This window comes from Astatotilapia calliptera, chromosome 15, assembly GCF_964374335.1.
Source record: "Astatotilapia calliptera chromosome 15, fAstCal68.1, whole genome shotgun sequence".
In the NCBI taxonomy this organism is placed as follows: Eukaryota; Metazoa; Chordata; class Actinopteri; order Cichliformes; family Cichlidae; genus Astatotilapia; species Astatotilapia calliptera.
Genome location: NC_137436.1, coordinates 7,039,016 through 7,052,882, shown reverse-complemented (window position 1 = coordinate 7,052,882; position 13,867 = coordinate 7,039,016). Strand labels below are relative to the sequence as shown.

At 41.1% G+C, this 13,867-nt stretch overlaps 3 protein-coding genes, 1 long non-coding RNA gene and 1 pseudogene across 5 annotated transcripts; 2 read left to right on the top strand and 3 right to left on the bottom strand.

The window, feature by feature from the left end:
* LOC145420576 (inactive serine protease 35-like) lies at positions 1-2,075 on the bottom strand (annotated as a pseudogene). Its single transcript, XR_013901900.1, has 2 exons — positions 1,726-2,075; positions 1-1,334 (listed from the first exon to the last, which is right to left on the bottom strand). The product of XR_013901900.1 is annotated as an inactive serine protease 35-like (transcript).
* A 1,140-nt stretch (positions 2,076-3,215) lies between these two features.
* LOC145420577 (uncharacterized) lies at positions 3,216-4,069 on the bottom strand. Its single transcript, XR_013901901.1, has 2 exons — positions 3,912-4,069; positions 3,216-3,690 (listed from the first exon to the last, which is right to left on the bottom strand). It is a non-coding gene; the product is annotated as an uncharacterized LOC145420577 (long non-coding RNA).
* A 382-nt stretch (positions 4,070-4,451) lies between these two features.
* LOC113037541 (leukotriene B4 receptor 1-like) lies at positions 4,452-5,676 on the top strand. Its single transcript, XM_026194768.2, has one exon. The coding sequence runs from the start codon at positions 4,582-4,584 to the stop codon at positions 5,563-5,565; it is 984 nt and encodes a 327-aa protein (XP_026050553.2). The 5' UTR covers positions 4,452-4,581; the 3' UTR covers positions 5,566-5,676.
* Positions 5,677-8,637: 2,961 nt separating this feature from the next.
* On the bottom strand, positions 8,638-10,883 carry LOC113006474 (inactive serine protease 35-like). Its single transcript, XM_026142468.2, has 2 exons — positions 10,712-10,883; positions 8,638-10,241 (listed from the first exon to the last, which is right to left on the bottom strand). Exons 1-2 carry the CDS (start codon positions 10,738-10,740, stop codon positions 8,798-8,800), a joined length of 1,473 nt encoding a protein of 490 aa, XP_025998253.2. The 5' UTR covers positions 10,741-10,883; the 3' UTR covers positions 8,638-8,797.
* A 681-nt stretch (positions 10,884-11,564) lies between these two features.
* On the top strand, positions 11,565-12,754 carry LOC113006476 (leukotriene B4 receptor 1-like). Its single transcript, XM_026142469.2, has one exon. The coding sequence runs from the start codon at positions 11,695-11,697 to the stop codon at positions 12,604-12,606; it is 912 nt and encodes a 303-aa protein (XP_025998254.2). The 5' UTR covers positions 11,565-11,694; the 3' UTR covers positions 12,607-12,754.
* The last annotated feature ends 1,113 nt before the right edge of the window (positions 12,755-13,867 follow it).

The following is a 13,867-nucleotide window of genomic DNA, read 5'->3' as shown; positions in this document are numbered from 1 at the left end:
AGTTTTCTACAGGTTTTATACACAGTGTCCCTGATCTTTGAGTCCCTTTAAAGGTGTCTTCAGCTCTTTGCCTCTCACATACCCTCTGCTCTGTCTCTCTGTATCTTCAGACCTCTTTACAAAGACTTGGATCTCCATGGATCCAGTGGCAGATCTGGGCGTATTTAGGAGGTGTGATCCTCACTGCAACATTAAAGTCCCTCTGCTCACCCCCCTCCACCTTCACCCAATGATGGCCTGAAAACACTCCAATCACCCTCCTCTTCCACTTCCCCTTGCTGCCTGTGTGTCCCGCTTCCTGCCTGAGTCGGATGTAAACACCCGCCCCTGTAGCACCGGTCTGCGCGTCGCAGTGCTGATACATCAGATCATCAGACTCCTTTGCCACTGAGCAGAAGCGATAAACCACCCTCTCATCTCCGATACCGTCAGGCAGGTTTTTGTCAGCATCATAGCCTGAGAAGTGGATCCTTGTGAGGGGTGCAGTCGAGGGTGCTACTCCGAGCTCCATGTGCTTTTGCTTTACTGGTCGTTTCAGCTCCAGAAGGGCATAGTCATAGTCGGGGGAAAGAGAATTAGTAGAGTTCTGGGTGTGGATCCATCCTTTAGGGATTTTTGTTTGCTTAACTCGAGTCCAGCGAAACACTGGTTCCTGTGTGGCCCCAGTACTGCGGCGGACACGAATGAGGCCTTTTCGTCTCCCTCTTCTCTCAGACTTTGTCTCCACCATCAGCTGTTCCCTCCTCAGCCCTTTTTCTCCCTCTACGTCTTCTACCTTCAACTCCCTTTCTCCCTCTCTCCCCAACTAAACTATTCATCTCCCCACCTCCATCCATTAGCTTCTCCTCTCCTTCCTTCTCACCTTTCTCAGCCCCTCCTTTCCTTCCTTGTCAACTCCTCCCTCCTCTTCTCCTCCCCCCACTTCCTCTTGTAGTTTTCAGCTGTAACAAACCTAATCTAACCTTCCTGGCACCCTCCAGGTAGTCCCTGCCATCATGGATGCAGTGTGCTGCTGTTAGCACATGTTTTGAAGATATCAGGACTCCAGAACAGCCCGTAGAGATGCGGACTGCAGCAGAGAACGGGTAGTTGGTGATGAAATGGGAGTCTGAGATCACAAAACGACCATCTGCTCCATAAACCTGCTGTTTCCTGCGGGGAAGACCTGTTGAATGTGCCGGTGGTCTTGTAGACATCTTGTTGATTCCCTGCAAACTCATGTCTGTATGTGTGCGAGTGCCATTTTCATACAGCGTCTCATATCCCAGATTTCTCTCTTGCTCAGTTTGGTCTACAGGTGGTAGGGTGCTTTGACATTCTATTCCACAGAGCATAGGCGGATGCTGTCCAAGATAAAGACAATGTTGGATAACACCTCCCACCCACTCCATGACATGTTGGTCAGTCACAGGAGCTCGTTCAGTGAGAGACTGAGATTACCGAAAAGCACCACTGAACGACACAGGAAATCATTCCTGCCTGTGGTCATCTCCCTGTACAACGCATCCACTTAACACACTGTTTGCTGCTACAGCTACACATGTTTCTTTTCCAACTATTTATTTATAAGTGACTTATGTATGTATGTATGTATGTATGTATGTATGTATGTATATATTGTACTATTCTTAGTTAGCGTATTGTCTGTCTTGTCTTAATGTTGGTTTAAAATGGAGCACTGTAACAAAAAATAATTTCCCCCAGGGATCAATAAAGTATTCTGATCTTTGCCGCTCTTCTTTCTAATTCTTCTTTTTCCTCTTCCTTCCCTGTGAACAAAGGTGTTCTTAAAAGTGCTGTGCGTGTGGCCACCAGCTCAGGAAGGCTCTGTCTGGTCCACCTGTGCACCTCGTTGCTCTCACTGTTGCCAAAAACACCAGAAGCTGAAAGTGCAGCTACACAGAGCAGCACACACTTCAAATGAGTCAGGGCCATCCCGCTGAAAATACAGTAAAAAAAAAAAAAAATTTGAGAGTTGGAGAGAAATACCAAAAGATTTTTACACTGAGGCTAGGAGTTAAATGACCAGCAGATGGCGCACAAGCTTGAAAATAGCTCGGCAGCTAAATGTTTAAGATTTCACTTTCACTTTAAGATTTCACTTTAAATTAAAATGACATTTTAGTTAGTTATTTCCGTTAACTTTGAAAAATATTTCTAATCTAATCACGAAATATAATCATTACCTTTCCTATAAAACCGAAAACATATTTTCTGGATCCAAACTAATGTATTTATTGCAAAGTTAAGCAGGTCAATAACAAACAACGTGAAAGCTATGAAAATAAATCGGCATAACCCGTAAATTTAAAAATATATACATTTTACAGATATTCTTAGGAAGGACATATTAATGTAAATAAGCTAATGTGACCTTTTCGTTGTTAGCGGCATGTAAAAAATGAAAAATATAAAACATTCCTACCTGCAGATAAAATAAATATATTGTCCTTACTGTGGATTAAAAAAAACTCTCTCTATCCGAAATACTTCCCGCAGACTGCTTCCATCATTTGCTGAGCTCAAAGGAAAAAAAAGAGGGGGATCGCAATGAGAGGCAGCGTGCAGGGTCCTCATAGGCATCCACATCCCACTCCGAAGTATAAAAAAATAAAGTCCGCACCAGGCATGCAGAGGGATGAACCAGCCCAGCAGCACGAAGGCTTTTGTATTTTTAGCAAGTGATGACATCACGTTTGAGGTCAAAGTTGCAGTCGTGTGGACACAGATTCCGGTTTATGTTGCTATTTCGTTCTTTTAGAACTGTATTTAAACATAAACATTTATTGCTCTTACATATAAATCAGCCTCGAGAAACTTTGAGTGTAGGTTTATGTGTGTGTGTGTGTGTGTGTGTGTGTGTATTAAATGTATTTCAAACGACCTATCAAAGTGTTTCTAGACATGAGTCCAGTGCAGCTCTTACCTGTAGTTTAACCCCTGCTGTTTATGTCAACAAAGACTCTGCTACAGGCAATTACAAGTTATTCCTATCCTATTAGTTGCTGCTACAGAGATTTTATTCTTGTGTTATTCTCATGTTTTGTCAACCTTTGTTTCTATGAAGTGTAACACCCATCCCACGTTCTATTGAGAGGGGCCCTGGGTTCCTGTTGTTACTTTCCTATCGATACTCCCTTTTTAATGCTTATGGTATTAAATATGCAATAAAACTACACTATATAGAAATAAATCACACACAAGCAGGTCAATTATAAAGTTAACTCCACTTTAGTGAATGCTTAATTAACAACACAAAAGAAAATAAGTAAAATCAATAAAGTTTGTTAAACAATGGTAAGGTATCTACCTCAACAGAAACAAAATAATCAAATAATATTGTGGGCCCACACGCACTCTCACCAAACACACACACACCTCAAGTGCTACAGTCTTTCTGCTAGCGAACCCCTCGTTGCAGGCCTGAGTCGTGGCTCGGGTGCGTTGGGACCTAAAACAATATGGTCGCTTCACTTGTTGCCAAGCAGTAAAAATAAAAAGCACGTGCAAACAACAGTACTCACACCTCCAGGCAGTTCAAGGGGATAGCGGGGAAACTGGGTCACGGCTACCAGCAGGCAGCGGCACTCACAGTCGTCCTTTCCACGTGCTCCCACGTGAACACATAACTTCAGCACACCAGCAGAAGGGACCTCTCTGACACGCCAGCAAGACGTCCGTCTCCTCCTACTGAATCACACAACCCCGATAAATGCCAGTTCACATGCGATAACATTCAATCTTAGCATTAGCTTATTAAATAAAAACAGAGCAGAACAAGAGCTTAGCGAATATGCTAGGCTACGCTAGCGGCTATGTTAGCAGTTGTGCTAGCGGCTAATCGCGGTTAGCAGTTAGCCCGTTTTACACAATAACATTGGGTACAAGTGTCAGACAAAATTCACACTTACCTCACAGTAGGGTACAACAGTTCTCGACTCCAGTTAACTATCCGTCAACCCGAAAATGCGTCTGTCGCCCTTCTATGAACTCTGCGTTCACTCGACACTGTTCAGCTCTCGTCTCTCTCGCTTCCTGCAGAGTGCACACGGCTCCCCACTTACTCCCACCCCTCTACCTGAGACTACTTCAGGGTTCACTGGAGCTGTAGTACATATCAATACCATACCAAAAGTAATGACATAAACCTCAAAACACAAATAAAAAGGTTGTGCATTTAACTGACACACATCACATACTTTGCAGGCATTTGTATACATTCTTGAACACATTAAACATTTGCAATTAACTATCAATATTAATGAACAAATTTAAATAATGAGCTACTTATATAGCCAGGGCTACAGAAGTCAAAATAGCCTGACCAGTTCCGATGAAAGTGGAAAACATCCAGTTCTATGACGTAAACGCTGAAAATCAGTTCTCAGTCTTTATACATGTGAAATCTATACTTCCTTGGTGTTGTTCCATCTGTTGTGACAATGTGATACTAAGGGATTAATCCTCATTTGCATTAGCATCACAGTTTCTTTGTTATTAGTTCCCCTTTGATTCATCAAAAGGTGAACACCTTCAACATTTATCATTATTAGTGCGTGCCACTCACACCAAGTTTCCAGCATGGCACAAGTCAACTCCACCACGGTTACTTCTAACATCTCTTCCTCTCCTGGATATTCAACTGGGACTGTCTGGTACTCCACCAATCTGGTTCCTGCAGTGGTGCTGTCCATCTGCTTCCTGCTGGGATTCCCTGGAAACATTGCTGTCATCATTCTCAAGCCAAACTGGGAGAACATGTCCAGTCTGAGCCAGAGTTTGATGCTGAGTCTGGCTGTGTCAGACCTGCTCTGCCTGGGTACTCTTCCATTGTGGATTTACTCTTTCCTCTATAGCTGGACCTTCAGCTTGGTGCCCTGCAAACTCATAACATATTTTGTGTATGGCAGTGTTTATGCCAGTCTGCTGACTGTGACGGTGCTCAGTGTCCAGCGATATCTTCAGGTTATTCACCTGCAGAGGAGTTTAAATCAGGTAAGAGCAAGGAAGCTGCTGCTTCCACTCTGGCTGTCTGCAATGACCCTGTCCACTCCTGCTTTACTAGCTCAACAGCTAGTTGAAGTATATCAGCAAAGGATATATTGCAGACCTCAGTACTCATCTGAGGGACAGAGGACGGCTGTACTGTTGACAGAGGCCCTTGTAGGATTTGTGTCCCTTTCTGTCATTGTTTTTTCATACATCAGTCTCTACAGAAAGGTGAATCGGGCAGCCTTTTTCAACAATCCACAGACCACAAAACTGATTACCAGCATCATTGTGACCTTTGTCATCCTGTGGGTCCCATATTTTGTTATCGATGTGCTGGGTGTGGCAGCCATTTTCCTAAAAAATGAGGCCCTGCTAACATTTTGTGAAGACAGCTGGAATACTGTTGGAGCACTAACATTTGTAAATGGTGCAGTCAATCCACTCCTGTATGCCTTTACTTCTGATCGTTTGTCCACAATGTGGCAAAAAATTGCTGAAAATTTAATACAGAAGTTCAGAATAGCTCAAACCCTGCCTGAGTCAAGAGATATCACTACAGAACCAGCATCTTAGAGATTTCCCTGCATGGCAGAGTTCAACCACACTGTTATATTACTAATATTATTATTATTAATAATAATAATAATAAGATAATAATAAGATAACATAATAAGATTATGTATAATGAATATTGTATCTTAAGTGAAGAGATCTCCTCTCTCCTGCTGATGCACACAGGGTGCAGTCCACTCTATCACAGAAAGCTGTTGATGATTGGTGGTTTAATAATAAACTATGAGGTTAAGCAACATCTCCTGTCAAATCGACTGTGTGCTAAACCTGCTAAACAGTGTGTGAATGTGTGTGTGAATGGGTGGATGACAGGTTGTGTAAAGCGCTTTGGGGTCCTTAGGGACTAGAAAAGCGCTATACAAATACAGGCCATTTACCATTTAAACCTGATTTTTCCAAAACCAAATCAATGAGTTTTGCTGCCTAACCTAACCAACCACAGTCTACCAATGCTGAAAGCAGCCAAAAAGCCCCAGTATACCCACCACAATGGTCGCTTTCCCCACTGCTGCAAACTCCCTTGTGTTACCAGGACAATTTTCACATCACATCCTGTGTCATGAGACAATCCTTGCTGTGGTCTGGATCTTTGCACCTTGGCACAATGCGCTGCGGTTGGTTGAAGACACGAGTGCACAATCGTACCGTTCTTTACAGCCATTTTAATGACAATCCTGTTAACTATACCTTTAGATAATTTTAGGTGATGTATGAATAAAGTAAATGAAGTAATTTCCATGTTGCAAGTCATTTAAATTTTTTCGTTGGCTTCATTGGCTTATATACTGTTACAGTGGTTAGCACTGTTGCCTCACAGCAAGAAAGTCCTGAGTTCAATTCTAACATGTTTTCCTTGTGTTTGGATGGGTTCTCTCCGGGGACTCCGGTTTCCTTCCCCAGTCCAAAGACATGCAGTTAGTGGGGATAGGTTAATTGGAAACTCTAAATTGCCTATAGGTGTGAATGTGAGTGCAAATGGTTGCCTGTGTCTATGTGTTAACCCTGCGACAAACCTGTCTGTACCCTGCCTCTTGCCCTAATCCGTTATTTTAAAAGACAGATCAAACATGTTTTTTATTTTGAGTGAAAACTGTAAAAAGTACTTTTTGTTATATCAAATCATATGTTTGAAAAATAGGCAAGTAGACTATAAAGTTTCACACTGTTAGTACCTATCCTCTTTAGTCACTTTACTTTCTACCTCTAAGATATACTCCCAAAGTCAAAAACCAACAGGCTTAAAAACTCCTTTGTCCCACACGCCATCAGACTGTTTAACTCCTCACTGGAGGGGAGAGGAAGGAGAAACAGGGGGACAAGGGAGGGCGGGAAAAACTGAGTTGTAGGACTTTTCTACACGGTGCAATTTTTGCAATATTATTATTATTTTATTTTATTTTTTTGTCTCTTTCTTATATTTGACTGTGCAATAATCACTGTGCAATATACTCACTCAAATGAGCAATCCTATTTATCCATATTGCATATTCTGTATCTATATATGTGTATATGTGTATATATGGTGTATTTATGCTTATATCCTTACTCTCATTCCCCTTAATGTATCTGTAACATGCAACTTCTTTCGGTGCTTTGCTACTGGAAACTGAATTTCCCGAAGGCACCCACCCGAGGGATTAATAAAGTTTCATCTAATCTAATCTAATCTAATCTAAGATGTAACAAAGGCAGTGATTAATAGAGTGTGTACTGTGTCGCCCTTTGCTGGTGTTGAGTGGTACTGCATCATACAGTGCAACCGGTGAATCTGGTACTCTGAAGAGCTCCTTTCCTTGTTTCTGTTTGCATGTACAGTGAGTTCAAGTTAAGCTGGAAATCAAAGAAACAAGGAAGTTTTTTTGTTGTGTCTGTAATTAGAAAGGGGCCTCAGTTTATTTTGGGTGATTTGTGGTGAAGCAGAAATCAGTACACTGGTTCATGCTGCTGCTGAAGTCTAAAGAGCTCGAGTATATGCTGGATGTCCTGCATATTATTTCCAAGAAGTCACTGTATCTTTATCCAGTGTAGCATAACAAAATTTTGAAAGAAAAATAAAAGAAGTATAAAATGTGGATGAATATGAAATATGAAGGATACATCAATATATTGATCTCAGTGATCCTCGTGGCTCAGACTTGTCTGCTTTGGTTTGTATCAGAAATTTTATTTCATTTCTTTACAGAAAGAATTACACAAGAAAACGTGTTTGTTGCATCAACACTGTCAAAAATCATCAAAAGTACAGTAATAAAAAATCCATACATATGTTATGTAGACCAGTATTTCCTTAACAAGTACAACTAAAACCAACTTCTCTAAATAACCCAATAAATGGCTGAACAGGATACAGATCCAGAATCAGAGACAAATGCAGCAGTCTTCAACTCAAGGTTGGTCTGTCAAACTCTCATTGAAGAGAGAAGCTGATTTCAGATCATATTTTTTTCACATTTTTACAATTTATTAAAAGCTGCAGCTCTTTTAAACCCACAATCCTATTATATACAATTTAGAAATAGAAAAAACAACAACTGTTGCTAAAATTGAAATTAAAGTGACTTAAATAATAAAAAGAAAAGAAAACTCATCCACTCCTTGTCTGTGCTTAAGGTTCATGACTTCAGCCTTTGCAGTTAAAAGTTGCAGTTAAGTTTAAAGACATCACTATTATTCTAACCTCCAACCAGACTGTGGCAGTGGGATTGCATTATGGATCATGTAGGTATTATGTTTTCACATTATTTGATGAAGAATTCTTTTATGGAAATGTTTTACTGGAAACTCTGCTTCTTTTATATGTAAATCAGTATTGTGAATGTATCTGTAAAGAAAACATCCTCAAGTTTTCTTCTTTCTTCCTAGAATGATCTTAAGAACATCTAAAATTGGATACACTGAGAAATATTCAGCTCCATTCTGACATACTGCACTTTGAAGATGTGATTACTTTTAAAAATACTTCTACTAAAATGACTTTTGGGGGGGTGGGTTGTGGGGCTTGTCTATACAAAGCTTCTAAAGCTCTATTTTTTATATTTTTATATATATATATATATATATATATATATATAATTTTTATTTATTTTTTTTAATCAAGGATTAATTGTTTAGCACCAATGATGAGACAGTTTTCTACAGGTTTTATACACAGTGTCCCTGATCTTTGAGTCCCTTTAAAGGTGTCTTCAGCTCTTTGCCTCTCACATACCCTCTGCTCTGTCTCTCTGTATCTTCAGACCTCTTTACAAAGACTTGGATCTCCATGGATCCAGTGGCAGATCTGGGCGTATTTAGGAGGTGTGATCCTCACTGCAACATTAAAGTCCCTCTGCTCACCCCCCTCCACCTTCACCCAATGATGGCCTGAAAACACTCCAATCACCCTCCTCTTCCACTTCCCCTTGCTGCCTGTGTGTCCCGCTTCCTGCCTGAGTCGGATGTAAACACCCGCCCCTGTAGCACCGGTCTGCGCGTCGCAGTGCTGATACATCAGATCATCAGACTCCTTTGCCACTGAGCAGAAGCGATAAACCACCCTCTCATCTCCGATACCGTCAGGCAGGTTTTTGTCAGCATCATAGCCTGAGAAGTGGATCCTTGTGAGGGGTGCAGTCGAGGGTGCTACTCCGAGCTCCATGTGCTTTTGCTTTACTGGTCGTTTCAGCTCCAGAAGGGCGTAGTCATAGTCGGGAGAAAGAGAATTAGTAGAGTTCTGGGTGTGGATCCATCCTTTAGGGATTTTTGTTTGCTTAACTCGAGTCCAGCGAAACACTGGTTCCTGTGTGGCCCCAGTACTGCGGCGGACACGATTGAGGCCTTTTCGTCTCCCTCTTCTCTCAGACTTTTTGTCTCCACCATCAGCTGTTCCCTCCTCAGCCCTTTTTCTCCCTCTACGTCTTCTACCTTCAACTCCCTTTCTCCCTCTCTCCCCAACTAAACTATTCATCTCCCCACCTCCATCCATTAGCTTCTCCTCTCCTTCCTTCTCACCTTTCTCAGCCCCTCCTTTCCTTCCTTGTCTTCTCCTCCCTCCTCTTCTCCTCCCCCCACTTCCTCTTGTAGTTTTCAGCTGTAACAAACCTACTCTAACCTTCCTGGCACCCTCCAGGTAGTCCCTGCCATCATGGATGCAGTGTGCTGCTGTTAGCACATGTTTTGAAGATATCAGGACTCCAGAACAGCCCGTAGAGATGCGGACTGCAGCAGAGAACGGGTAGTTGGTGATGAAATGGGAGTCTGAGATCACAAAACGACCATCTGCTCCATAAACCTGCCGTTTCCTGCGGGGAAGACCTGTTGAATGTGCCGGTGGTCTTGTAGACATCTTGTTGATTCCCTGCAAACTCATGTCTGTATGTGTGCGAGTGCCATTTTCATACAGCGTCTCATATCCCAGATTTCTCTCTTGCTCAGTTTGGTCTACAGGTGGTAGGGTGCTTTGACATTCTATTCCACAGAGCATCTTTGCCGCTCTTCTTTCTAATTCTTCTTTTTCCTCTTCCTTCCCTGTGAACAAAGGTGTTCTTAAAAGTGCTGTGCGTGTGGCCACCAGCTCAGGAAGGCTCTGTCTGGTCCACCTGTGCACCTCGTTGCTCTCACTGTTGCCAAAAACACCAGAAGCTGAAAGTGCAGCTACACAGAGCAGCACACACTTCAAATGAGTCAGGGCCATCCCGCTGAAAATACAGTAAAAAAAAAAAAATATTTGAGAGTTGGAGAGAAATACCAAAAGATTTTTACACTGAGGCTAGGAGTTAAACGACCAGCAGATGGCGCACAAGCTTTACGTATGAATTGAAAATAGCTCGGCAGCTAAATGTTTAAGATTTCACTTTAAATTAAAATGACATTTTAGTTAGTTATTTCCGTTAACTTTGAAAAATATTTCTAATCTAATCACGAAATATAATCATTACCTTTCCTATAAAACCGAAAACATATTTTCTGGATCCAAACTAATGTATTTATTGCAAAGTTAAGCAGGTCAATAACAAACAACGTGAAAGCTATGAAAATAAATCGGCATAACCCGTAAATTTAAAAATATATACATTTTACAGATATTCTTAGGAAAGGCATATTAATGTAAATAAGCTAATGTGACCTTTTCGTTGTTAGCGGCATGAAAAATATAAAACATTCCTACCTGCAGATAAAATAAATAAGCACTCCCATTTAGCGTTGTCCTTACTGTGGATTTAAAAAAACTCTCTCTATCCGAAATACTTCCCGCAGACTGCTTCCATCATTTGCTGAGCTCAAAGGAAAAAAAAGAGAGGGATCGCAATGAGAGGCAGCGTGCAGGGTCCTCATAGGCATCCACATCCCACTCCGATGTATAAAAAAAGAAGTCAGCACCAGGCATGCAGAGGGATGAACCAGCCCAGCAGCACGAAGGCTTTTGTGTTTTTAGCAAGTGATGACATCATGTTTGAGGTCAAAGTTGCAGTCGTGTGGACACAGATTCCGGTTTATGTTGCTATTTCGTCCTTTTAGAACTGTATTTAAACATAAACATTTATTGCTCTTACATATAAATCAGCCTCGAGAAACTTTGAGTGTAGGTTTGTGTGTGTGTGTGTGTGTGTGTGTGTGTGTGTGTGTGTGTGTGTGTGTGTGTGTGTGTGTGTGTGTGTGTGTGTATTAAATGTATTTCAAACGACCTATCAAAGTGTTTCTAGACATGAGTCCAGTGCAGCTCTTACCTGTAGTTTAACCCCTGCTGTTTATGTCAACAAAGACTCTGCTACAGGCAATTACTCGTTATTCCTATCCTATTAGTTGCTGCTGCAGAGATTTTATTCTTGTGTTATTGTGTTATTCTCATGTTTTGTCAACCTTTGTTGACCTCTATGAAGTCAAAATAGCCTGACCAGTTCCGAGGAAAGTGGAAAACATCCAGTTCTATGACGTAAACGCTGAAAATTAGTTCTCAGTCTTTATACATGTGAAATCTATACTTCCTTGGTGTTGTTCCATCTGTTGTGACAATGTGATACTAAGGGATTAATCCTCATTTGCATTAGCATCACAGTTTCCTTGTTATTAGTTCCCCTTTGATTCCTCAAAAGGTGAACACCTTCAACATTTATCATTATTAGTGCGTGCCACTCACACCAAGTTTCCAGCATGGCACAAGTCAACTCCACCACGGTTACTTCTAACATCTCTTCCTCTCCTGGAGATTCACCTCATCCTTCTTTGGACTCCAGGAGTCTTGTTCCTGCAGTGGTGCTGTCCATCTGCTTTCTGCTGGGATTCCCTGGAAACATTGCTGTCATCATTCTTAAGCCAAACTGGGAGAACATGTCCAGTCTGAGCCAGAGTTTGATGCTGAATCTGGCTATGTCAGACCTGCTCTGCTTTGTTACCATTCCACTGTGGATTTACTATTTTCTCTATGGCTGGACCTTCAGCCTGGTAGCCTGCAAGCTCGTAACGTACATTGGGTACTGCAGCATTTATGCCGGTCTGCTGACTGTGACTGTGCTCAGTGTTCAGCGTTACCTTCAGGTGGTTCACCTACAGAGGAGTTTAAATCTAGTGAAAGCAAGGTTGCTGCTGGCTCCTCTCTGGCTGGCTTCGATGACCCTGTCCATCCCTGCTTTAGTGGTTCGATGGCTGGACAAAGATCAGCACTGGACACGTTGCAAACCTCACTACTCCTCCAAGGGTCAGAGGGTAGCTGTGGTGTTGACAGGACTCCTGGTAGGAGTTGTGTCATTTTCTGTCATGGCTTTTTCATACATCAGTCTCTACAGAAAGCTGAATCGAGCAGCCTTTTTCAACAATCCACAGACCACCAGACTGATTACCAGCATCATAGTGACTGTATTTGTCCTGTGGGTGCCATATCGTGCCATGAATGTGGTGGAGATTGCAGCTGTTTCCCTCGATAACAAATCCTTGTTAAAGTTTAGCGAGGACACCTGGAACGCTTTTGCCTCTGTAACATTTGTAAACAGTGCCGTAAATCCACTTCTTTATGCCTTTACTTCTAATCGTTTGTTCAGTCTTTGCCAAAAAATGCTGAACATTTAGTGGAGAAGTTCAGATTTCCCCAAAATCTGTCTAAGTCAACAGATGTCACTGAAGAAGCAGCACCTCAATGTTGAACATCTTTGGAGAATAATTTTTGCCCTGCTGATACTGGAAATTATATTTTGAGTCAAAATATCTCCTCTCTCCTTCTGATACGCACAGGGTCCTCTTTATTTGTCACAGGCAACTGTTGGTGATTGGTGGTTTAATGATGAATTTCAAGGTTAAGCAACATCTCCCCTCAAATCAATCGTGCGCTGATTACATCTGGTCCTCAGCCAGAGCTTAAAAACACATGATTGTTGAAAAGGAATGAGGCAAACATTCAATAGAATCAAAGTACCTATCAAATTACATATAATTACAAAGAATTTCATCTGAAATTATAATGTAATCTCCATTAATCTGAGACAGCTGGGAAATTGAAGTAATCATATCAATGACAGTGACACCAGCTGATATCAACCATTCACTGGCTTGATGACAATCAAAGCAGTTTCTACATGTTTTTAATTTTCTCATGTTGAGTTTGGGTGTTTTTGTGGACTTTATATCCATCAGCCAGTCAGAAGAAACAACAATTAATGAAAAGATTGAATAAATGTTTTCACTGGAGCTCCTTCATCAACAGGAACAGCCTTCTGTCTGTGATGTTACCAACAGAAAGGACAGAGAGAGTGCTGCTCTAATACAGCAAGCAGATGTGTGTAAACTCAATTATCCTTCCATTAACTCATCATTTCACTTTTATTTTGTTAATACATTTGTTTTTATTCATCGGCATTTTAAAATAGTATAAAAATAGGCACATTGTACCATGCCATTAAAAGCATATAAAGGGAATTTTAAAATTCAAAATGGTGAATGGTTTTACCAAAAGTGTAGTTATCACAGGAAGAGGAAGTACCTGTATGTTCTTCCTATTAAGAGTGGGAACACAATGAAAAATGATTTCTCCATAGCTTTAAATGTTCTGTAATAGTTTAAATGTTTATTAGAGAAAGTTTTGTGAATTCTGAATGTTTATATTTATCTAAGTTCATGAGGATTTGATGAGAACACTGAAAGCACCTTCATTTCTGTACTGTAAATGCAAAGCTAGCAGCTGGCTAGCTAGAGACCAACCCAGGTTCAGGTTACCTAACTCAACAATAAGGTAACATATTTCTCAAATACTATATAGTATCATTATGGGTACAGAAAAGTACTTAAATGATCTCCTATAATTCTCAATTGTATTTAATACTGATGTGATATATTT